We start from the raw sequence: 25399 nt of genomic DNA, 5'->3' as shown, positions 1-25399 counted from the left end.
GAACAGTGGTTCCTCCACATTTCTGGATTCCATCCAATAGTACAACAGCCAGAAAAATGGGGTGGTACTTTAACTTCGCTAATATAAGAGCACTGAAAATAACCAGTGTCTCCTCTCATCATGTATTTTCAACACCAGAAGGCTAAAGAATATAATCTAAGAACAATGGACAGTTCTTTACATTGAATACATTGAGCTCTATAAAATCTTACTTTACTGTCCTTGTCTCTCTTGTATTTGCTGTGGGCTGGCGGAAACCTCAGCACAGGTGGACCCGCGCTTGTTCAGAAGACAGTAACTCCGGGGAGAGTATCTACTGAGAGGCGGCCCTTCGGGGTGGGAGCTGCAGAGGGTGCCTGTGTTAGGGTGGGGGCCCCGTTTTAAGAATCACATTTGTTTACCATGTAAGTAGTAACAACATACAGAGTAAGGAGGTTCTCTCTGTCTGGGTTCTCTATTTCTTTGGAGTCCAGTATCTAAACTTGTTTTTATTGTGCCTTGATTTAAAGTGTCAAGAGTTTATGGACAAGCTAGCCTGGGCTCAACTTTGATATTTAATAACTGTGCTTTTACAGCCAGGCCAAGAACTAGAGGTCAGAGGGTCCACTGGTAATGAAAGGGGTTTTCAGCAGATGACCCCAGTGTCTTTGTAGAGCAGATTATAGCTACATGTCAGCTTATTACATGATCAATAATGTTGGAGGTTTTGAACCAGCAGGATTTTCTGAGGGGAAGGAGAGGAAAAATGAAGGATCAGGAGTCAGTTTTTAAAAAATGTGTGTATTAATGCTCATACCGTCTTCCTGGAAGAGTCTAGTAGGGTATTCGTCTTCTACTAAAAACACTCCCATGGAATTAAAATTGGCAAGAAAACTCCTCTTCCAGGGTGGGGGCTGGAGAGCAGATGACAGAGCAACGGAAAGAGTTCTTTGGAAGACAATCAGAGCACAGCTGTCATAAAAAGATCTCACAACCACGGCCCCAAGAGGAAGTTTCTGTTGTAATTACTCTGAATTAGTGACCGTAAGTTAAGAACGGTCAGATGCCCTTAGAATGTGTGGAGAAACAACTGACAAGAACTACACATTTCCACCTCGTGGAAGCCTCCCTACATCTGTCTCAGCAGTGACTCATATTTATGTTCAAATGACTTCACTGGCTGTTTCTACAGCCTTAATTCCTAACTGGAAAAATGCATCCCAATGAACCAATGTAGCCAGGTTATTCTTTCCCATGAGTTAGTGATAAAGTTTTGCTTCGCGTTCCAAGTGAGAAGCTGTTTTCTGAACTGTTTATATGCAACTGGGAGGAATTTATGAAACATTGTCTTGATAAATTATTCATCTGACATGTAGGGTTAAAAAGGTGCTCCTGCTTGACTTTAACCAAAATTACATTGATAATTCAAAATAAGCTGCCAAAATAAATAAAATGCAGTATACAATAGAGTAAAAGGCACAAAAAATTTTAGTTACTGAGCTATGAAATATTCAGGACAATCAGTAGATTTCTTTCCTGCCGAGGTCTTGGGGTCCAGATAACGCTAATTCCTGTAATGAACCAGGTGCTGTCTTTTCAACAGGAAGTTCCTGCGGTTAGCCCTGAAATGTGGAACACAGCCACTGCATTTCGGTTTGAAATTTTTAATATTAGCTTCATTTGATCAATATGTGTATTTTAGATTGCATCTGTACTGAGGCTATCTTTAAAAAGGAAAAAAGATTGCTAGCCATTTAATAAAGCTACAGAGAATATTTCATGCAGTAATTGAACTCACAAATACGGTTGCCTACGCTCTTCATAGGAGATGCAGGTTACTTTTGAAGCAGCATCACAGCTTAGCATACCATCATTGCATTGAGCTCTGAACTCCTGTGTAAGTATGCAGAGCCACACGTAAGCGATTATTTGTTAATGGAATCTGAACATAGATCATCCATGACTTTGTGATAATTTATGGCTACAATTAAGTGGTTACCATGGCGAGCCACTTTCCACATTTTATTTGCACATCAATGGCTATATCTGAATTTTAAGAGAGCTACCATTTTCTTCTAGATTTTCCAACTGATTCTTTAAAAATAGATCTGGTCCCTAGATTTACTTAAATTAGTGTCTTGTTGATCCACTTGCTTTTAGACAGTAGTTTTTTATCTAATGATACAGTTGAGTTCTTTGTTCTCTTTATACATAATGATATGCATGCATTTCTTTTTGCTTCTGTAGGATACAGTTTATGAAAAATTAATACAGATTTGGGAGTAGAAAATCAAGAAATTGTAGACCTGAGCCTACAGATTTTTGCACTTAGTAGGCATTCAATAAAAACTCCTCACATTGAAATTTAATTCTGGCTGCCTTAGAACATTTCTACATTCTTTATTTTTTACCAAAGGATTACTAATGGTTGATGAATTCATAAATGTGTCATAACCAGTAGTGTTCTTACACTGATTTAGACTCAGAACTGTCAGAACCGACTCTGGTGGAGGCGTTACCTGTCATAAATCGGAATGTCTGGGGAAGTTTCCATTTGATGGTCAAAAGCTTCCAGTGCCGCTGCCTCAGGAGGAAGAAAAGCAGGAGATGCACCCTCTCCTTTCCTCATGCCTTTTCTCTGAGGATATTTTAAAGTTGGGTGACCTTCTCAGAGAAGGCCAGGTGGACTTTTCAGGGGTAACTTTATGGGGCAAGGTCCCTGTAAAAGCCAGAAATCTCTTCCCCTTTCGTTAGGCTTTCCAAGCCCCTCTGCTGATTCCTCTCCCCTCCACAATGCCCCAGCTGTCTTTGTGGCCTGGGAGTGAACAGGTAGGGCACAGGCTAAGTCAAAATGGTTGTTGGGACCAAGTTGAGTTGTGGTTACCTTCTTGATGCTAAGGTTATTTTTCACCCTGTGAAAAGCAGCAATCAGAATACTAAGTCCTGGGTAGCAATCAGGGTATATTTCATATGCCTATCCATACTTCCCCAGACATTCCGATTTATGACAAAGCAATTCCACAAGCAGCAAAGGCAAAAGCCCTCCACTCTTCTTGAATCCTTCTCCTATTATTCCCTTCCTTTTCCCTTCTTTTTTCATATTGTTCTCCTCCATCCTCAATTACTGCTCACTTCCAAGAAAAGCTGAGTCTGCACACACCAGGCCCTGAGCTGCCACAGCAGGGAGCAGTCCCCACGGGCGCACTCTGTACCCCCACCCAGCAGAGGCAGAGCTCAGCCCCACGGCAATCTGTCTGAAGGGACCTGGGGAGCAGCTTGCTGGAGCAGTCCTGCTGGACTGAGGCGGATGTAGACAGATAGAGGGCTGCAGGGAGTAGAGAGCGTGAGAGCCAACCAGACACAAAGAAGCAAACACACACGTGAGGGTAGACTGGACGACAGCAGGCGGCCGGGCCTGGCCTCCCATGAGCTAGTTCAACCCTCGTGGCAACCCCAGTGGAATAGTCCACGCCAGCACAATGAGCCAAATCCTGAGCTCATTGTAATGGCTTCTGTCCCAAACCTGAGTCACTGGGGATTCCACAGAGTTCTGAGAGAACCCTTTATGCATTTCCAAAAACAAACTGCTTGATGCTGTCATGGAAAACCTGGATCTTTGCATTCTACGGTTTCACTATGGATTACATCCAGGTCACAACCTAAGGAAGACAGCTGGCAAAAGCACCCTGCTGGCCGATTACCCAGCTTTTATAATGAATCCCAGAGCGCTGTGAACTGATGTGTGCTTTTGGCTCTGCCAAGTCCTGGACAAGTCCTCACCAATGAAGACCAATCAGCCTGTGATTTATTCTGCAGGGGAGCCTGAGAAGCCACCTGCAGTCAAGGCTCAGCTGTGCCTCCGGAAAGGAAAGCAATGGAGAATGCGTATGTCCAGGGGAAGAGGGTTGAAAGAAGTTCTTTGCTTCCTTGTCAGTTCAAATGCTAGCTTCTGCTTCAGTCACACCAAAGTCACGGGACTGCTCTATAGCCTTCAGCCCCAACACGGGCAGGCTTTTAAGGGGCCAGGGAATAGCACTAGACAGCGTAGTCATGGATGATAGAACAGGGCCAATTCTAAAGATCAGAAAAGACACTCCTATTCCTTAGAATGCAGCAATTCAAGGGAGCATAGAAAATATACTACAACTTGACAAGAAAACCAATATTTTAATTATCGTATATAGCTACCACTTATTATTTGCTATGGGCCAAGCCCTGTGTTTAAGCCTTTCTCATATATTATGTATTGTAATTTAATCCTCAAAACCACCCTGAAGTATGTGCTACTTTTATACCCATTTTGCAAATGAGAAAACTGAGGCTTAGAGAACTGAGGTCAATTTGTCAACATTTCACAGTCACTTTAAGGTGCGGCCAGGCCCGACCCAGGGCCAGGTGAGGCTGGAACTTTTCACTGCTACTGGGAGTGGGTGCGGAGCACCAAGGGCGTTCATGCACCAGGGTTTCAGAGCATCAGCTGGGTGCCTGCCTAATGGGCCCTGAAAGCAAACCCTGCTATCTGGGTCAACGCAACAGGAAGAGTTGTGCTGTATTACTACTATTTTTTAAGTAACCCAGATCTTGAGATTTCCACTGAAGACGCGGATTCTTTCATACCCAGCTTCTAAAATCAAAATGTCAATATTTCAATGATTCACTTTTTTATAGACGATAAAGGGCTATAACACCTGTGGCCTATTCTTTAAAATTAGGTGTGGTAAAGGTATATGCTTACAATATCTTGCAGTTTTTCATCCAGTTGCATATTACAAAACTGCCATTTTTGCGAAAATGAAAGTTGTTAGAATAAACAGTCTGAGTATATTTCCAAAGAATATCCTTTTGTTGCTCTGGTAATAGCCTCCTTTCTCACCATTTGTTTTGGTGGACAGGATCCAGGCAGGGCCGAGAGAAAGGGGGCAAGGGGAGAGGAAAGAGCGATGCTCACAGCTGCAACAAGTCCTTGGCAAGGCTGGAGCCGACCAGATGCTACTGCAGATTGGCCAAGAGGACGGAAAGCAAGTCAGCTGCTTCAGCCACACAAACTTTCTCAGCCACAGATTCAAGGACCATGGCTGTCATTTATTTTGGCTTGAACTGCCTGGTGTGGAACCCACGAGGGAGAAAGAGCCCACTGATTATCCCTTACAGACAGACGCCTCCCTGCAACCCTAACATGAGAGTCGGCTGACTAGTGCTTAGTTCTTCTTTCCCATGATTCCTTTTTTTTTGAGATTTTATTTATTTATTTTCAGAGACAGGAGAAGAGAGGGAGAGAAACATTGACTGGTTGCCTCTTGTTCACCCCCAAATGGGGACCCAGCCCGCAACCCAGGCATGTGCCTTGACAAGGAACCGAACTAGCAACCTTCTGGTTCGCAGGCTGGCACTCAATCCCCTGAGCCACACCAGCCAGAGCTCCCATGATTTTTTTCTCAGGGATGCTGCACAGCTGGAAGGAGAAAAGCAACAGCTTCTCCTGCACTTCAGTGGGCCCTAGAGAGACAGATAGTCTGAGCATACAGGAATCTCTGCCTCCTGCCAATTTAAAATTTTGAGTAATTTCAGACTTTTTAATATCCTATGTGTATGAATGGGGAACATAAATGGTGAGGGTGGGGAGAAAGTTAAGATTTCTTTTAGAAAATCTAAACTTTGGAAAAGACATGTGACCAACAGATTTGTACCCAGAGTATGCTTCTACTTTTTTCCTCCTCAACCCTTCTTCCCAGAGGCCTGATGCATAGAGACAGAGGAAAAAAAAAAGGAAGAAAGACGAAAGGAGAGAAGTCAGAAATAACTTACTGGAGTGTGAGAACAATACTGAAGACAGGTACTAATCTTGCCACTTCTGTGAAGTAGCAAACAAGAGCACCGAAAGGTGTGTTGGACTAACCTGCTTTCTTAAGAGGTTGAATTCACTGGACTAAACACCTTATTAACAGCTGCATGCAAACAGTCTTCAGGATGGAAGGGTGTCCACACATGGCTTCCGCCTGACCATACGACAGGCTGTGGTGGTGTGGCCCAGAATGGCCACCCCGTACTGTAGATGTCCACTGATGTGCTAGAAGGCACCCTTTCTCAGGGTGACAAACCCATTCCACCTGCATACCAGCATACTGATAAAATTCACCGTAAACACATAGGAAATTGCCCCTCTAGTCAACCAGAACTCTTCAACAGGGCTAATAAATTGTGTACTGACTTCCCTTCATCTGTGTGTTCATAATGACTTTCTAAAAGCCTTTGGCAGTACTTCTCCATGGAAGTTCAAGGATGCGCAGGTGCGCGCAGGTGCACGCATGCACGGGCCGCAGAGGCGCTGTGTGTCGGGGGCACTTCTCCGACAAGACAGATGAGTGGGCTTTGAAACCCACCTTCTTTAACATTTCTGGGAGGCGACATGACAAGCAGAAGGGGATAAACTTCAAATTTCACAAGTGAGTCAAAAAGGGGACAATGAGTGTCAAAGAATCAACATCTAAGATTATAAAGGTCAAATTTTCCAGTCTCCTATTTTTCAGAAGAATTCCAGGGTGCAGAAAGGTGGTGCATTTATCTCAAGTAAAACTTCAAGTTAGTAGCAACGCTAAAAATTAGAATCTTGGCTTCCCAAATTCTGTGACCGCCTGTGGGTGTCGGGGTCATCCCTCAAAGGGACGAGATTGTGAGGTGTGCCCTGAGTGCGTTCCCCATGCAAACAGACCGGGATTATGGAGCAGGTCCTCTGCCATTTCTCTGGGCCTATTACCCTTCTTCCGCCCACATACACACATGTGCACCCATCCTGCCCCCGGGGCAAGATGTGAGGAACGAAAAACATCTTATCAGCTATTTGGGAAAAAACCCAAAACTCTTGTTTGATCTGTTTCCTTGGAAGCCAGCCCTGCTGAGCTCAAGAGTTTGCTATAAGGCAGACTAGAGGGAATTCATTTAGCTGTTTCTTCACAAGCCCGGACACCAGTCTCAGTGTCTGTCCTCACTGCCGAGGGGTTCTGTGTGTGCGGCTTGTGCCCTTCAGTAAGGCTTGTAGGCGGTTACTGCTTCTCCTGTCAGAGTTCAGGTTAATAACTAACTTGGTTATGATTGTTTGAAAAATCAGAAAGTCTATCTCTCTGCTTCCTTGAGGATGTCTTCACTGCTGTGTGTGAACTTGTGTGCACACACGCACGTGCTTTTCCGCCCTCTAGAACACGCCCCTTGAGCCTAGGCAGACTGCTCCCCCACCTCCCCTTGGTTCAGTATCCACCTTTCACAGCCACGTGGCAAAGTCCATGAAAGAACTGGTGGCCTTGGAAGCTTTCTTGCAGCCCACAGCCTCCCATCCGGATCACTATGAAGAGCTCATACTTTTCTCTCCACTGATTTCTAACCAGCTCATTAGTGAGAAATCCCTGGAAAGTGGAAGTTAGTTTACATTTTCTCATTTGCATAGAACATTCAACAGGCTCCAGGAAACAGCTTAAACCAGGACATTCAAGTTGGAGCAGTTGATACTAATCCCAAGCCTGCTTCTTCCCCCACCAAAGCTGAAACCATCCTGACTGTGCCTGGGGCTGACAGCCTGTGGCAACCGCCCGGCTCCTGAATGATATCTCACACACACATTCCTTCTGCATAGAGTGCTTGCTGCAGGTGGGACCCAGCTCTCTGGTGGATGCACTGCATGGGAAGCATGCTTTTAATTTAGTGGGAAAAGCAAGCAGGAGTAGTTACTCCAATAAAACCCAACAACTTAGAACCAGAGGAAATAGCGATGAAGAGGAGCACATGAGAGCAGAGAACAGACACCTCTCTCAGAGGAGGGTAAAACAGGGAAAGGAGAGTGACCAGGGCAGGACGCTCATGTTGTTGAGAACACTCTTTCCAAAGTCAACCTCACCAGACAGAAGAGGGTCTTCAAAACCAGCAGTAAAGGAGTAAGCAAGTGTGTGCCCTGCACACGCAGAGCCCATCCTGCTCTCGGGCCCCTTCCCTCCCTCACACACTTACCTGCGATTCCTTGCAACAGCCCGCAGACGTTGAAAATACTTTTCTTCATAATGCTCTGTACACACATGGTGAAGACAGACACCAGGGCCACTGTGCAGAGGATGAAGATGCCGAAGGCCAAGAAGATCGCTGTGGCCTGCCAGAAGCCACTGGCAATCTCACCGAAGTTCTCAGCGTAGGGCCCGCACACTGTCACTTGAGTGGCATTCTGCACCCTGGACTTGCGGATGCAGCGGTTATAGATGCCCAGAGTGGGGTGGTAGGGCTCCGAGGGGCCGCTCAGCTCATCGGGCTGAGCGCTGCCGCGGGTCTTGGGTTTTCCAATCAGCCAGACTTCGCTCATGAAGGCAATGAGCTCTGCAAAAGCCACCACAATACTCAGGAGGGTCCAGAGCATCGAGCGACAGGTGACAATAACATGACACATATTGGTGTTCGAGGCGGAAAAGAAATCAGAGGAATCCACGGGTTACTAATAAAAGAAGCCGGTGGGAAAGGAGGCTCAGGCGGCCTCAGAAGGCAGTCGCTGTTGGGGGGCACTCACTCCCACAGCCGGGGGCTCCTTTCTCCCAGCCTCTGGGGGCGCCGTCTGGGTGTCATGCTGCCATGTCGGAGCTCCGGAGCCTGGCCTCCAGCCTCACCTACTGGAGAAAGAGAGGCGTCGGTCAGCAGCGCCAGGCCCCGCCCCTGCAGCGCAGCGCCGGCAAGGCAAGTTTGCCGGCCCCAAACCCAAGGGTGAGCTCTGGCTGCCCCGCCGCCCCACGGAGGTGAACCGCCCCGCGCAGCTGCCCTTAAGGCAGCCTTCCACTCCCACAGCTGACCCTTCCCGCCCAGGCTGCCCGCAGGTCCCCGCAGGAACTTGCTGGAGCAGATCCTGGTCCCCAGCCGGCACGCAGCCCTCCTCAGCGCATTTGTTGGTCTCCTTTGTTTCCGGGTCTCCCTTTCCATGCTCTTACAAATGACTGGCGGTTCTCTTTATCTCTAGGCAGCGCGACAGAGCGCTCCCCTCCCCCCAACCGCACCCACTCCAGGGCCGCCCAACGGTACGGGGGCTCCAGCTCCATCACCTTTTTAGAACAGCACAGGGTTCCAGACAGATCTAGATATAAATGGCGGTGAACCATCAACAGACTGGATACGCTTTTTAAAGTTTATGGGGATTTTTGCTGGCTGTTTTGATATCAGACCAACTAAGTTTTCAGACCAACTAAGTTTTGAAAAAAACTTACACCAAGTTTTTGCTCAACAGTAGAGAGCAGCAACACCTAATTTTATTCCTGGGAATCAAATTACTAGCAGGGACATAAGAGAATTTGCTTCATAGGTAAATCAGAATATAAAAAGAAACAATGCCATAAAAATAAAATAACACATTGCTCCCCAGACTTACTTTCATATGTTTCCCAGAGGGTCACTTTTAGACGAAATAAACTGTACTAATTAAAATGCAAGAAGAAAAAACTCGGAAGAAGAGTTATAACTTAGTCACTTGGGCAAATTAGTCATAAATGACCGTTGACTGCATAGCTTGACCACTGAGTGGACTTGCTGACAACAGAAACTTGCCTGTGAAGAATGAAGTGTCCCAATTCATCACACGTGCCTCTGCCTGGGCTTCCAGTCACCCCAGGTCTGGAACTCAACATGCCCATTGTTTCTGGTCTCAAAAGGACTCATTCTGTTCCCAAGGACAAATGGCTTCATTCCCAGAGGGCTTTGCTCCAACAGCTCAAATCTCCTTCAGAAGGGCCTGAACCCTGAAAATGGGCCACGGCACTCATCCGCAGCCCCCTTTTCTGCCCTCTCTCCAAGGTCAGGAAGAACTGCACAGTTCACATCTAACATCTGGGCACATGGCTGTGTTCTGAACAATTAGATCTTATGAACCCAGGTCATGTCAACTGCATAAGAACTACAAAGAACCCGTAGCATGTTGGCAGCAGGGTGCGGCAGGGAGTTAGGGAAGATGGAGGAAAGTGGGGAAATAAGAAAGCTCAGTGTCAAAGTTCCTACCCCATGCCGGCAGATATCTAGTGAGAGAGTACTTATCTCATAAAACACCACACACTTAAACGTCCTCATACCACTGTAGTTATACAAGATGCTGTTTTGGGAGGAGGGGGTGTGTTAAACTGCAAGAGTTTGGAAGCCACCTGGTCTCGGCTCCAAATCCAGTTGCACCACTGTCTGGACACTTGATGTCTAACTTCTCAGAACTCAGTTTCCTCAGCTTTCAGCTTCCTCATCTGCCAGATGGGGACAGTAAGGGCACCCTGCCTCACAGTATTGTGGGGAGTAAACAAGAACCTGTTAAAGCACCTTGCTCAGCGTGGGACACCGTAATGCTCAATAACACCAACTCCTTTTCCTGGGGAGCTTTTCTCCTAACATAGAGGACACTGGTCAGACAGCAGTTTAACCCATGGGGTTGCCCAGCAGATAACAGAAACTAAGCCATTACACGCAGAGGAGGGTTAGGCACAGGCTATTTAGAGATGAATGAGGTCACTTGTATCTAAGCCTCCCTGGTGGGCTTTCAGGGTGGGATCCTGGTCTGACTTCCTGCTTCCCCACTCCCTGACCAGCTGCCAAATTCAACTGTGGAAAATAAATGAGCATTAGGCCAGAAGTATAGTTTACTCCCACTCACTTGTTGCACCCCGCCTCCCCAAATATCACCACACAGAAATGCCTTTTGAAGAAAAACTTACCAATACAAAAGAGCTTTGGAGGAGACTGTTTATAATGAAAATGACCATTTTGAATAAGAGCAAGAAATCAAGCCATGAAGACTCCTGGGGAGTCCCCAAGAAGCACCCACCCACCTGGATCATGAACACTTTGAGCCAACAGGTGGAGGGCCCAGTTGTTAGGAGAAAATGAGGCTTCTACAGAGCCTTCCAATTTGATTAGAAAACCAATTTACTGGTGTGCCCATCCAGTCTCCATCCCTGCTCCTCTTCTGTTTAATGGCAATTTTTCAATGTGGTGGAGAGGTTTTATATTGAAACCTCTCCATATTTGCCCCCCTGTAGAACCTCAGGACTCAGCTACAACCTCTCAAGTGACTTGGATGTTACTGAATATGCCAAGTGCCCACTGTTCGGGTCAGCGAGTTCTGCTCAGAGCCAGGAATGCAATTAGGTTGCAACTTTGAAGAGAAAGGATGTGAAACTTTAAAAGGGAAGATGGCATACGCAGCCTCAGCAAAATGGTCAATGCCAAATTTAAGGCAGGATTATTTAGGAACTTACATATTTAAGCTTAGAATATATAGTTCACTGACCATTTGTGCTAAAACAATCCCCCATTCACTGTACCGAACTCTTACATCCATGCCACAGAGGCTAGAATGAGGCTTTATTCTTCTTTGTTTGGTCTCCCCAGCTAGTTTGCTAATCATGACTCTAAGAGAAACAGCCAGGATATACGAGGCTGACTGACAGAAACTGAGCATCCAAGGAAAGTCCTCGGGTTGGAGGACCACAGGAAACCTCTAAACAGAGCACAGAAAAGGGCTCTGGCATGGTCTGCATCCTGTACAGTGTCCCAGTTTGGCCACGTCCCCTATGCAGGGAGGGGTGCCTGCCTGCTGAGACAGCATCCGTATCAACAGGGAAACAAATCCTTGTCAGAGATCTTGTTAACCACAGGGATCCGGGCACAGAGTTCCTTACATGGAATCCACTCCTATTCGGGGTTAATTCCTGCTTCTGCAAAGCTTGCTTAATAAGAACAGGCCTTCACTGACATCCCATATAAAAGTCTTCTACCCACAGGCTACTCAATACATTTCCCCTCCAGGACACCTGACTTACTACCACCACCTCTCTGACAGTGGTGAATAATATGGACAGCCTCCTAACTTGCAGAAAATGATGCTATGATTGTCCTAATGATCCACTGGGTAAAGCCTCCCATTAAGTAATAAGGAAAAACCCAAACAAATGAGAATTCTGCAGAAACCCCCTCGTTTCTGGCAGTAATACTATAGTCAGAAAATGGACAACAGAGGAGTTGATGAATGGTTGGTCCCCGGGGTTGATTATATATGTGTTCGCCACAGGGCCCTGATACTTAAAGAAAGGTGGAGGTGCTGCACAGAGCTGGACCAGTCCGGTGATGTCCACCACCACGGGACCTCCCTTTGGCAGCTTCCTGCAGTCGGTGAGAAGGGAAGAAAGTGCACGTGAGGAGAGCCACCCAGTGCCAGCTGGCTAGGAGATTCCCGAATGGAAAATGGGAGCCAAGCTGACGTCCACCTAGAAAGGCGGAGGTGAACCCTAACGCACTTCAATCAAAGCTGCATCAGAAGCCTGCCCTGCCCACTCTTACGACAGCAGCACAGCTGTCAACGAGGCCGTGACAGACACAGTGAAGGACACTACCTTGCTTATTCGCCTGGGTTCTGTTTTCCACCTTGGTTATTAAAATTTGCGAACACAGGTGTAAGTTGAAAAGAACAGACAATGAACACCCGGACTGAACATGGCCAGCACTCTGCCAGGTCTGCTCTGCCCCTCTGCGGTGTGTGTGCTCTCACAGTGACAAACACACGTGTTGTTTCTGGACGGTTTGAAAACGAGACGCAGATGTCTTGACACGCCACCTCCAAATACTTGAGCATACATCTCCTAAAAATAAGGACATTTTCCTATAAAACCACAATAAAATGAACACACCCAAGAAAACTGACAATACTTCCCTTATAGTCAAAGCCTAGTACACACTCAAATTTCCCTACCCAGCATTTTTTATAGCTATTTTCTTAAAACCATGACACAGTCAAGGCTCATGAATTGCATTTGGTTATGTGTCTTTAGTTTCTTTTAGTCAAAACAGTCCTTCTGACTTTAATTTGCCCCTTGTTGTCTGCACTTTTCCGCGACACTGACTTTTTTTTAAGCTGCCAGTCCAGTTGTCTTAACCCAACAATCTGGGTTTGTCTATTTCCTCACGAGCCATTTAAAATTGTTCTCTGTGCTGTTTGATAGAAGCTAGAGATTAAATCTAAAGGCTATTTTGGATTCAGTTTAAATATTTTTGGGAGAATCCTTGGTAGGTAAGATGCTGTGTAATTCCTGCTGTATCATATTTGGGAGGAATATGACTGGTGCTGAATAATCCTTCAGAATCAGAATAACTCTACATATTCATACATATGCATGCATACATTACGTGTGTGTGTGTGTGTGTGTGTATGTCTGTCTGTTCATCTATCTATCTATCTATCTATCTATCTATCTATCTATCTGGAACAACATGCACAGGGTCCTCTCAGGTCCTAAAGAATCCAAATTATTGTGAGGAAGTGGTTGGAAGGCTGGTCTGGGCAGGATTCTGTTTTCTGAAGCACTCTTTGGGTGGATTCTGACACCACAGTTGAGAAGCTCTGTTCTGACAGATGCCATCACAGAAGCTAAAGAAGTCCTTAACCAAAGGAAATTTACTTCCAAGAAAGGTTTGCTGTGTGTTCTTTGAAATGGAGCCACATTTTATACATAACTTACGAAAACACAGAAAGCTCTGCAGGCCTAGGAAGGGAGCTACAACATAAAAGAGGCGGCCCTTCCTGGGAGGGTTTACGTGAAGCCGGAGAGCACGGGTTATTGAGAGCACGGGGATGAGGAGAGATCTGTGTGACAAGAAGGAAGGGCCCTCCTTCCTCTAACTTGAGAGTCCTTCTTTTTATTTATTTTTAAGAAGAGTTTATTATTTATTTATTTGTTTATTTATTTATTTATTTTTAGAGAGGGGAAGGGAGAGAGAAAGAGAAACATCAGTGTGTGGTTGCCTCTCACGTGGCCCCCACTGGGGACATGGCCTGCAACCCAGGCATGTGCCCTGACTGGGAATCGAACCTGCGATGCTTTGGTTCGCAGCCCGCACTCAATTCACTGAGCCACACCAGCCAGGGCAAGAGGCCTTCTTTTTAACAAGGACCAACCTGCGCTGCTCATCCTTCTGTCCAGCCTTGCTCTCTGCCCACCCCTCAGCCAGTGTGGAGCGGGCAGCAGGCACTGGGCTGAGCCATGGCGGAAAAGGGCTCTCTCCCCAGTGCAAGTTGGGGCGGCAGCATTTTAAGAGCTTTGTAAACAGGCCTGGGATCAGTCTCTGCTTTGCCACTAAACAGTTGTGTGTGCTTCGGAGGCTATTTCTGTTTAACCTCTGCCAGCCTCAGTTTCCTCATCTGTACAATAAGGCCAACAGCATCTTGCTCACAAGGCTGCCATGAGGACTAAAGGAGAAAGTGTCCATAAAATAATCAGTGTAGCTTCCAATTTATTGTGCCCAACATACGTTAGCTATGTTTAATCATTATCACACAGCTAGCTTACATTATTTGTGGTTGGGTAAGGAGTCAAAAATATTAACTCCTATTAGCAATAAATTTGCTACATTGATCCATGTGGTCCAAATAATCAATACACTTGGAAGAAGAATGTCTCTTGCTCCTTCGTCACTGGCAGTTTCTTGGCTGATGCCTATTTTCATTATCTCCATCCCCTCAGATATATTCAGGTCACACGAAGGTGCCACTGGGTACCTCCATCCTGTGCCCTCTGGAGGAGACGAGGGCTAGGTAGGAGAACGTTTGCCCTTTTGCTGTCCCGTGCTGGAAAGTGCTTCTCAGGTGCTGTTGCCTAAATGTGGTCCTGGGACCACCTCCCGTCCTTTAGGAGGACCTAAGCCAGCTGTTTAAAAAAGCTGAAGTTCTTGGTCCCCCCCACTGAATCACACTTTCTGGGGCATTGCCAGAAACTGCATTTTTAACAAACCCCCAGGAGAGTCAGAGTGATGTTTCCAAGTCAGTCAGGAGGAAGGAAGCATCAAGGGCCACGAAGGGGCCTGCTCCAGGAGTTGCTGGGTGCTGGGGAGGGAGGGGTGAAGGGAAGAGGCAGAGAGGAGTGTGGGCCAACTCATCAGGACAGAGCCAGACCACCTGTCCTCAGCGCAGCTCTCGAGCCACGCAAGTCACAGGGACCAGCGACTCTGCAGGGAAACCAGCTGTTCCCCCAGCTCACGTGTTGCCCAATAACCGCCCCCCCGCCCCGCCGGGGCATGAAGGAGCTACCCATACATTCGGGACCCTCTCTTTCAAGCACAAAAGCAGCTTTTGAATCATAGGGACAAGGCTGAGATGAAAAAGCTCAGCACTTTGCATGACTTTGTTAAAAAATCAGCTACCAAAAGAGGTTTTAAAAACTCTCATTTGCCTTGGCCACCCTCTTAAATACACGGGCTATGGAAATGCAGGCATTCCAGAAGATGATATTCAAGAAGAGGGTCCCAATGCACAAATAATCATATTGTTCCTTGCATTACAGTCTCAACATGCTCAGTGCCTCTTGTTTATTGCCAACATCCATGCTGTGATCTCCGTAATAAACCCCTTTCCTCCAGACCCTCCAGGGAAAACTCTCACGAGTGGTTCTCCATCAGAGGCCATTTTGCCTCTTCTCCACTCACAGGGTGTGGGGTGTGGGGCTACTTGTGTCTAGTGGGTTGAGGCCAAGGCTGCTGCTTCCACCCCACAGGGCACAGTCAGCCCCCATGGCAACACAGTGCCCCCTCTTCAAGAGTGAAAAACCTGATCTGAAAGCTTCCCGCTGAGGGCAGTTTTTACATTTGTAGGAGCAACCTGAAACATTTCTAAAACCTTTACATTTCAACAAGGTCTATTCTAAAGAGTAAAGGCATATTCTCTAATCTGGATGGACATTCACAATATTTACTAAATCAAGTACACCGTTGGTTGTTTTCCTGAAAGCTTTCTAAGGTGTCCGTGCTAATCCGTACGCCCGGGATGGCTGGCAGGACTCGGAATCCGACTTGTCAGAGCAGACGGGCCCTCGGCCCTGCTTCTCCTGAGGTTTCAGCAGCTTCTCTGAATGACAGATGGAAATCAGGTTTTGTTCTCCATAATCTCTGTTCACTTCATCTCTCCATACCTCAGAAAGCACCAAGTTTGGCCACTTTGCCTTGATTTCTCTTGAACTTCCCTCCCCCAGAGCTGGGCTGGCCACTCAGTACACACTCAGGTGGCCTTGGCCACTCAAACTGTCAGAGAATCTCAAGAACTTACCGAGTAGACCTATGAAACCTCAGGTGTCCTGGCGACTACCTGACCCAGCCTGGCTCCCCTTGACTCACTCACAAGGGGCTTCTCTCTCCCCTTGAACGTGGTGGCCCCTCCAGGGCAGCAAGGTCCCAATTCTCCAAGCCACCTGAACAAGCCTCTTTCTTTCTCGGCCTAATGCACCCAGTGAGCTCCCACTCGTTGTCTAGTTTGTTCTTTATCACTGGTCCAGGCCAGTCGTACATGGTGCCCATTCCCACTGCTCCTTGTCCGATCAGTCTGCTTTCTGAGCACCTGGTTTCTAGAGGGTCGTTTTCACACTTCCATCCCAGGGCACCAGCTGCGAGGGAACAGGTGCACTCGTCTGGTCTTCATGGCTAAAAACTGAGCTATTCTTTTTAAGATTTTCCGAGCCCATTTATACATTTTATAACTTTTTTCTTTCTACAAATGCCATCATCTAAAAATCACGAGGTCCCAAGTCTTTCCTTGCATGCTGTTTCGCTTCTGTTGGACTGGGGGAGCTGAAAATCCAAATGCTGAGGTGGATGCTGAAGTCTGCCGTAGTCCAGAACCCATAAGCCAGGGCAATATGCCTGTGCTCTGGACATACTATGGGGTCAAAAGGTTTTATCACTTATTTAAATGATAAATAGATGGATAGGAACTTGAAGAGTTGCCTTTTACTGTAACCATTTTATATACTTTTAAACAAAATGTATGTTTCACATTCATAATGAATTCTGTGATATCCGGCAAAGTATGTCTTAAAATAAGCCTCAGTCATCTTTTCAGGGTCATTAAGAAAGTATAGAGTTTTAACAGAGAAAAGTGTCAAAGGGTGGAAAACAAAGAACTTGTACATAAAATCAAGATACTCAATTTCCTTCTTCACATGGAGGGGGGACTCCAAACACCTTCTGTTCCAGTGACTCAACTAAGAATCAACAGCCCTTAGAGGAAGGGCTTCTGGCTCCTCCAGGACAGCTGGGCAGCCCCTGCCTGCGCTGGGCGGCACCCACGTCCCTTCTCCCAGCAACTGCAGGCTTTCCAGTCCCTGCTGCACAGAGGCGGAAAGAATAGTCACCTGTTCACAAGATACAATGCCGCCAGCCAGGTTCCCTTCCAACAGCTTAAGAAAGCGCAAACGTGATAAATGAATGGAGAGGATTATGCCACCTGTTATTTCTGAGTGAGTCTCACAAATCAATAAAACACTCAAAAACCCAAGAATCAATTAGAACAAGAGGCCCTCCTTACTGGAAGCTTCTGGGAAAGCTCTTGTAGAAGACTGCACTATTCTTTCAAATATTCTGTCCCTCCTTGAAGGAGGGTTATGTTTTTCCAGCCCATTGACGTCAGGCCTGACCAGGGGACTTGCTTCTGCCAATACGCGCCATTTCTGAGGAGAAGACTTATGAGCTGGTGTTTAGTTGTCCGGCTCTCTTCCCTTTCCCTGGAGATCAGAAAAATCGCAGGCAGAGACCTCTCTGCTGGCCGGGGTCCCGAACAACAGGAGCAGAGGCACTGTCAAGCCCTGATGCACAGACGTGTGTGGGTGAATAACCAAACCTCTGCTCCCAGTGCTGAGATTTTAGGGTCGCAGCACGGCCAGCCTCTCCTGAGGGCTACAGCTTCTGGCGGAGTCGAAGTGCCTGCCCATCCAGCCTGTCTCTCTTTGGTGTTGGGTCCAATTCAGTGTCACCACCCCCTACCACATGCACAGCAAAGACCTTCTTGAAAGTACACAATAATAAAAGTCCTCTGGGGTCACACATTAAAAGCTTAGCAAAACTATCAGAAGCATTCACTGAACAGTCCAATGGGGTAAGCTGCTATGATAAAGGTTTTGCTCTCTTCATATATTCATTTTAGGCTTAATGACTGGAAGTACTAAGAAATAAGAAAAACCCCGTTTTGCAAATGAGGACATCAGAAGTGACTCAGAGCAGCAGCTAGCAGAACCACTGCCCATGTCAGGCCTCGTACCAAACAGTCCTGACACTGGAGCTGTCTGCTTCCCTTTCTCTGCTCCTGTGTCTTCCACCCCAGGGACCCACAGCCACCTCCAGCAGCCACCCGTTAGGACTGCAGCTAGAGAGTCTGTTTCTAACTAGCACAGGAAGAGAGATCTGAGCTTTGTCTAAAGGAGAAGAAGCTCAGTCAGCTGGCAGCTCAGGAGACACCTCCAGGACCAGCTGGTACCAGGTGTTGGCACAGAGCAAAGGTGCAGGGCTGCCAGAGGCCTGTATCCAACGTGGGGCAGGCCAGGCCTTTCCAAAGGATGGAGACCGCAGGGCTGGGGTGAGGGAATCCGCTAACAGAGGGGAGGGGGCAAGACCTCGTGGGAGAGAAAGGGAGGATGACTGTGGGCAAGAAGTAAAGGCAGCCAGGATGTAAACCAGTCAAAGCAGAGGGTGTGAAATGCGGTGTCAAAGCTTCCGGCACAAGGCAGAAGCTGTGAGCCACAGGGGCCAGTCGGCCATGACCACACTTTAAATCTTTCACAGAGTCTCCACTGTGGGGACTGGAATATTCCTTCTAGAAGTAAGGTCAGTGCAGAGTTGAAGGAGGAGAGCGTAGCATTAGGGTGAAAACTGGTGGCTTCCATGAAGAAGACCTTCATCGTCAGCTCACGAGTATGTCTGTCATGTTAAAACTGAAAATTTTTTTAAAACTGAAAATATTTTTCAATTACAATTGACAATACTACTTATGTTAGTTTCAGGTGAATGTCATGGTGGTTAGACATTTACATAATTGTATGAAGTGATTTCTCTGATAAGTCTGGTGCCCACCTGGCACCATCCAGGGTCATTACAATATCACTGACTGTGTGCCCTGTGCTGTGCTTCACGTCCCCGTGACTATCTGTAACGGCCGATTTGTGCTTCTTAATCCCTTCGCCTTTTTCTTCCAGCCACCCATCTGGCAGCCATCAGTTTGCTCTCTGTATCTACGAGTCCGTTTCTGGTTGTGTTTGTTCCTTTTGTTCTCTAGAGTCCACAAAACTAAAGTTGTGCTAAGTTAGGTACTGCCTCCTTTTGAACCAAGTCATTTAAAAAAGACCAGCAATATGACGTCATTTTATAAACTCAATAATTAATACTAAACAAAAATGTTCATCTGGAAATAGTCAGAGGTACTTTAAAAATGGCAAAAAAAATTTCTTCTTGCACCTCATCTGGCCCTGAACACCTGAACCATTAATGCTACTGACAGAAGACAATGGAAGTGGTTCATGTTAAAGCCCACCCTCAGTGCCAAGGTTCCACACAACCATGAAGGAGGTGGCATGTGTACACAACAGAGCCCGCATCCCACAGTGGCCAAGCGGACAAGCTAGTGAAACTCCAGCCCAAGGACTTCTGGGGTAGGGGGGCAGGGCAGGTGCAGCTCCCAGCAGCGACCTTTGCCCGGGGTTCCCATTAAAGCAAACACTCCCAGCACGTCACGGAGCTCTGAGAAGCCCTGGGGTTCGCTTATAGGGCCTTCACAGGGGTACAGGATATCATCCTTGAACTAGGCCTAATTATGCAGGACAACCCAGAATCTTAAAGGCCAAAAGCCTAATGTTGGGATTTGTTTAGGACCAAGACAACACTAGTCGGTGCTGACTACCTTAGGGAAAAAAATTCTATGTTCTCACTGAGGTCACTTCTCTTTCTAACCAATATTACTAAGCAGTAGTGGAAGTAAGAGTTTCTGAATAATTTCAAGTAAGAGGCCAAAGTCTATTGTAGACTATGTTCATATTTCTAAAAAGCATCACTGAAAAGTTCAATTTCACTGGGTATTTTGTTTTGTTCGTTAGCTTATTTACTTCACTCACACTGATGCCAGCTTTTCACAACCAAAAACACACAACCCGCAGCCCTATGGCTGGAACCACCCTAAGGTACGTGAGCACAGCACACACCGCCTGAAGGCCGGCGAGCTCAGAGAAGGATCAGAAAACGGCCTCACGCACATGCATCAAACACATATGTATGCAGCAAAGAACTGAATGCACAAAGTGATGTGTGCAAGCATGGCTCTTTATAACTTAGTTTATGTATCAAAAATGTCCCCTCTCTAGTGCCTTATTTCTCTCATATATTTAAAACCCATGAAACACTGCGTGATCAGGATGGCATGCAGACATATATATATACACACATATTTGTCATTGTAGGTTTTTTTAAACATCTAAAAAGTCAGCAAGACAGATTTGTGCGCTGGATCTACACTCAGTTCATTAAACACTATCAGTGATTTCATAGCCAGAGATCAAGTTACTTAGAGGTTTTCAACTCTCCTTAATGAGAACTGCAAATTAAAAACCTGTAGACAGGTTTAAACTTTCTTCATCTATCAACTAGAAGAATTCCCTGATATTTAGGATTCAAACTGTTTCGCAAACAGACAAACATTCTGTTTGGTGTCATTCCCAAAAGGACACACACTCTTCGAGGAAAAGCAAGTTCAACATACAGGTTCCAGGAGGTTCAGATACTTACAGACACAGAACAACCCTTAAATGCAGACAACAGTTTTGGCCCGCATCACTGAACTGGCCTAACGACTCGGAAATGTCCCAGGCAGAAGAGGGCCCAGTGAGCTTTCCTCACTGCAGCCTAGATGAAGTCCATGCAGAAAGTTCAAGACGGTCAGAGAAAACCCTGTTCTGGAATTCTGAACGCTTGCACTTGTTCCTATGATTCAATACTCCCTTTCTGGAAAAAGGGACTTACTGTTACAGCTGCTAACAACAGTGATGCATAGTAAATAGAGACAAAGTTCAACTGGGTGTCTCAGAAGAGCGTGTCCCAAAAGACCAAGCCACTTAAAAACAAAAGCAAAATCACTGGGAAGGCGGGGGGAGAAATGGCTTCAGGTCCCACTCCACAAGGGGAGATGCATCTCTGACTCCCTGTTCCCCTGCTTCTCAACTGTCAGGGCTGCCAGATGAGGCTGCTAAACAGGAAGTCCTTCCAGGTTCATGGACATCTAGTGCTATGGCCTCCAGGTGCCACTGTGGGCTCCTGCCAACATCCTTCCCAACATGTGCCGGGCCAGAGCAGGTGACTCACTGAGAAGCCCCACGACTCAGTGAGAGAAAGGTGCAGGGTGAGAGAGCCAGGGGGGAATCAATGGGCGGTGGGGGAGGGGGACAGACTGTGATTCAGTGTGGTAATAAAAAGGAACATCCTCGGGTGCTGACACATGCTTCTCTGAACTGACAGACTTCTCAGACTTCTTCTTTACAGCGAACGGCTTCTCACAGCTCCCGCCAGCACTGGCCTCTGGAGAGAACACCCACACACGGCAGATGCTGATCCGCATCCCGAGTGCCGAGCTCTCCCGTGAGCAGGGTGGCTCACAATTCTGGGTCCCAGTGTAACACATGGGCCCATCAGTGTGGTGGGGAAGGTCTCTCACCCACAGGACGAGGGTGAACTCCAATAGCCGCCCTCTGGAGGATGCTGCCATACCCGCGGCTCCCCCTCCCCAGACCAGTGAGCTCACCCAGAAACTCGGCGTCGGGGAGTGACTCAGTCTGGAGCCAGACTGTCTGGATTTGAATCCTGGGTTCCACCACTTCTGAGGGGGTGACCTTAGGCACCGGTGTGCTCCTGCGCCACAGTTCCCATGTTTGTCAGATGGGTACCGACACAGCCAACCACACAGGCTTGTTGTGATGACCAATTAAGTTAAATAAATAATAAGCTCAGAACAGTGTTTGGCATGTAGTAAGTACTCCACTCACATAGAGGACCCTTCCAGGGACAGCGTCTGGCCTCCCCAACCCCGACCCACATCAACACGGCCACTTCCAAGGCCACATCTCCGGCATCGCCATTTACAGCCTCCTGTTCCAGGGCCCACCTGGCACATGGACAATTAACTGCACCTTCAAACGCCATTTTTCTCCATGTAGAAGGAGGCCCGTGCAGGAAGGGCACACAGTGGAGCAGATCTGCCTTCAGTGCTACCAACCTGCCAGATCATTAGCCAGCTCCATGGCTTTGGACAAGGGCTGACCAGAGTGGGCGTGGTCCCAGCACCTACCTCACAGGGTGACACAGGGTCACCAAGGCTGTGCATGTAAAGCAAGGCATACATGTAAGTACTCAGTGGGTGACAGGAATCAATACTAGTATTACTGTAGTGGTTAACATTTATTTTCTGTTCTTGAAGGTCTGTTAGTCTCCACACGCCCCTCCACACACATGCACACATACCACCACCACCACCACCACCATTCCTGCCTTCTAATACCATTAACTCACTACAGTCTGAAGTTTGTCAATTGGCAAAGTCATACATGGGGGAAAAAACACCAGACAGGAAGCAGAGAAAGTGTGGGTTCTGGGCTAGGCTCTCGGCTAACTGGTGTGTGACCAGGCACACCCTCCTTACAACTGCTTTGGCTTCCGTGCCTCATGTACAAAGAGAAAGGGGAGGATCTGCAGATCAGCACTGTCACTTTCAGGTCCCCAAACCAGTCATTTCAAGCACATGACCACCATTTATCACTTTCTCCCAGACCAGGGGCTCCCCCGGGAGCAGGTGGCTCTGCAGGACCTATGCCTCTGGGTGGATGGGAGACAGGGACAGCCCTGTGGGTTCTGAGGAATGCCGGGTGCAGAGGTGGAAGAGGTCTTACCAGGGGCAGGAGGCATGCCCTTGGGACACGATCAAAGAGCCTGGGCTAGACCAGCTCCCTCTTCTCTCATCTTTTTTACTGTGGGGGAAGAACCCATTCTAACCCTTTACTCCCAGTTCCGGAGTGTCTCTCGTTTTGGTAACACAGTAGAGCAGTCCCCGCTCCAGTCCTTCCTCCAGGCCTCTGTCTTCCTTGGCATCAGAGATGGACCCAGCCATTGCAGAGCCCTCACTCAGTTCTGAAAACCAATGCTCCTACAAAGGGTCCGTCCTTCCTTCCTTAGATACTTTTGCTTCCTATTCTGGACAAGTGAGATGCTTGATCGTGAAGAATTTCATAGCCATATGCCAGAGGACACAGTAAAACACAAGTTTTAATCATTTTTTAATGCAGGGTGCCAACTGGCGAACAAAAGCATCTCAGTGGGAGTTCTGCAGTGGGAGAGGCCAGCCACGCGAGAGAGTCCTCTGTAAGTGCTTTGGTTTCAGGCAGGAGTCAAAACTCATATCCCTTTTATTTTAAAACATGAACCACACGAGACTGTCCCATAAAATTACTGTTTGCTGCTGCTTATTCTCGCTCCTCGGTGAATTCAGTGAAGTCAAACAGCGCAGCTCTCTTGTCAGTTACCCGTGGCCCCAGAAGGCTGCTCTGCGCCAACCCGGGGGCACTTATTTCTGATAACTGTTCTTACTACCGATCTAATAAAATGCCTTGTTTTGTTATGACCAACCCAATGATTCAGATGATGTTCAAAATTCAACACTCCCACCCAACAGCCTGGTGATCAAGCTGCTGAGCTGACACTAATTTAAAGTGATTTATAATTTTACTTGGCATAATCAGCGAGATCATGGATAGATTTTTAAAAAACAAAAACTTTTTTTTAAAAATTCTGGTCCCAATGCTGTCAAAGGCAATATTTTAACAAGATTCCGTAAAACTGACCTGATTACAACGATAATCACAGACACCAAAGGCCAGAGGTGAGAGGTTCTGGCAGGACAAATGATTTGGCCGTCACCCAGGCACGCCCGAAGCGGGCAGGCAGGCCGCAGGCACAGGCTGTGAGAACGAAGCTCTGTCCACAACGAGGATGACACTCACAGATACATCCAGTTCCACTCCTGACTTCCTGCCCTTTGCTCCAAACTGCCCTTTAGTGGAGGTGGCCATTTACAAAAGCAAGGGCTACACACTGTGTTGGGCCATAATCGTGATGGGCAGGAATCAAAACGTAGACTACAAGGCTGGCTGCGTGCAGGAGGGAAAGGAGGTGTGCGCCTAGAAAAACCTCCCTCCCTCACAAAGAAACCACAGCCCAGAAGTGACGGGTTCCTGAAATACTGGGTGAAACTGTACCAATTCTGCAGAAGTAGTTCTTGCTTTTCCCAGGACACAGAATATTTGATTTCTCGATTGTTCCTTTGTCCTTGTCTCACTAAACCCCACCCTTTGAAAGTAATGCTCATTAAATAGCTGCTAAAACTAAAGCATTTAACAAAAAAAAAAACAAAAAAAAAACCGATAGGGTCAGCTTCCCAAATTGGAGAGTTCCTATTAGTATGCATTTGCTGACCCTCTTTTATCATAGTGATTAGCAACAGCCAACTTCAGCTGAACTATGCACTCAGATCCCCAAGAGGAGAGGCCAGGCGGGGCGCCTCCAGGAGCGAGCAACCTGCTGGAGATCTGAGTGCCCGCGGTGTGTAGAACAATATCCTGGGTGATGGGGGTGGGGAGGGGAGGGTGGGGACACAAAGACACTCTGACTTCCTTAAGCAACTGTCCCTGAAGTTGGAATCAGGAAGCACCAAAGACACTGAGGAGCAAGACCAGCCACAGAGAACTGGGAATGCTGGGCGGGGCGGGGCAGTATGAGATGGGGAGAATCTTGAGAAAACTATAAGTTTTATCAGACACATGATAACTGTAGGGTAAATCAATGGTTAGTTCATTCATAGGAGAGACTTGCAGTTGGGGGAAACAAGACTGGAGTGTTCCTGCTTCTGCTGGATAATCCAGGAAGGTTGCTCAAAAATGCTTCTTAAAAGAAGGCTAAAGGGCTGAATTCTGCTGACGTGCTTATGTTCCGAGCAAATTGGACTGGCTGATAACACTCATCAGCCAGGGGGGTTGGGAGGAGTCTATCTCTCTGTAAGTAGGAATGATGGCTGAAACGGTGAAGGATACTTAATCTAGACATACCTACTAGCTAGTTAGTATGACAAATTTTAAATAGAAGAATGAAAGTTAACCTTATGTTCTAACCTCTCTTACCCATTGAAATTCACTTTTTTAAACTTACAGGATTACTTCTGAACTTTTAAAAATGATTTCAAGGAAGTAGGATGACTTTTAAGTGACTCAGAGTTTCTGGTCCAAATTCTGTCAAGAAAAACTATGACACACCACATTTAGACAGTTTTAAGAGACACATGTGGTGCTCCACTTGGCACTGAGCCACATGGTCAGCAGGCCGGTGGGGACTCCAGGCAGGGCTGCTTTGCCCGCTTTCGTTTTTGTTCCAAAGCACAGTATCCTCTGGTCCTAAAAATTAATGTGAGTGGAACTTGTTATTTTAAAAAGTAGTGTGCATTTGACAAGATAAGTATTAATCAGCCCTGGCTGGTGTAGCTCAGTGGACTGAGCTCGGGCTGCAAACCAAAGTGTCGCAGGTTCGATTCCCAGTCAGG

General features: G+C 47.0%; 1 protein-coding gene across 6 annotated transcripts in view; it reads right to left on the bottom strand.

Annotated features, from left to right (window-relative positions):
* Positions 1-25399, bottom strand: part of LHFPL2 (LHFPL tetraspan subfamily member 2) — a 145933-nt gene that overhangs the window by 16196 nt on the left and 104338 nt on the right. For 3 of the 6 annotated variants that reach the window (XR_006786737.1, XM_045847990.1, XM_045847992.1), the window contains one exon: positions 7975-8618. Coding sequence is in view for 5 of the 6 variants with exons in the window: in XM_045847990.1 (XP_045703946.1) it covers positions 7975-8401 (427 nt within the window). In the remaining variant the exon portion in view is untranslated. Of the gene's footprint in view, positions 1-7974; positions 8619-8795; positions 8921-25399 lie in introns of those variants that run through there. The other 3 variants (XM_045847991.1, XM_045847994.1, XM_045847993.1) reach the window with 2 other exon arrangements.

Source organism: Phyllostomus hastatus, unplaced genomic scaffold (assembly GCF_019186645.2).
Source record: "Phyllostomus hastatus isolate PE091 unplaced genomic scaffold, TTU_PhHast_1.1 phas_contig_58, whole genome shotgun sequence".
NCBI lineage: Eukaryota > Metazoa > Chordata > Mammalia > Chiroptera > Phyllostomidae > Phyllostomus > Phyllostomus hastatus.
This window is presented reverse-complemented; position numbering and strand designations above follow the sequence as displayed.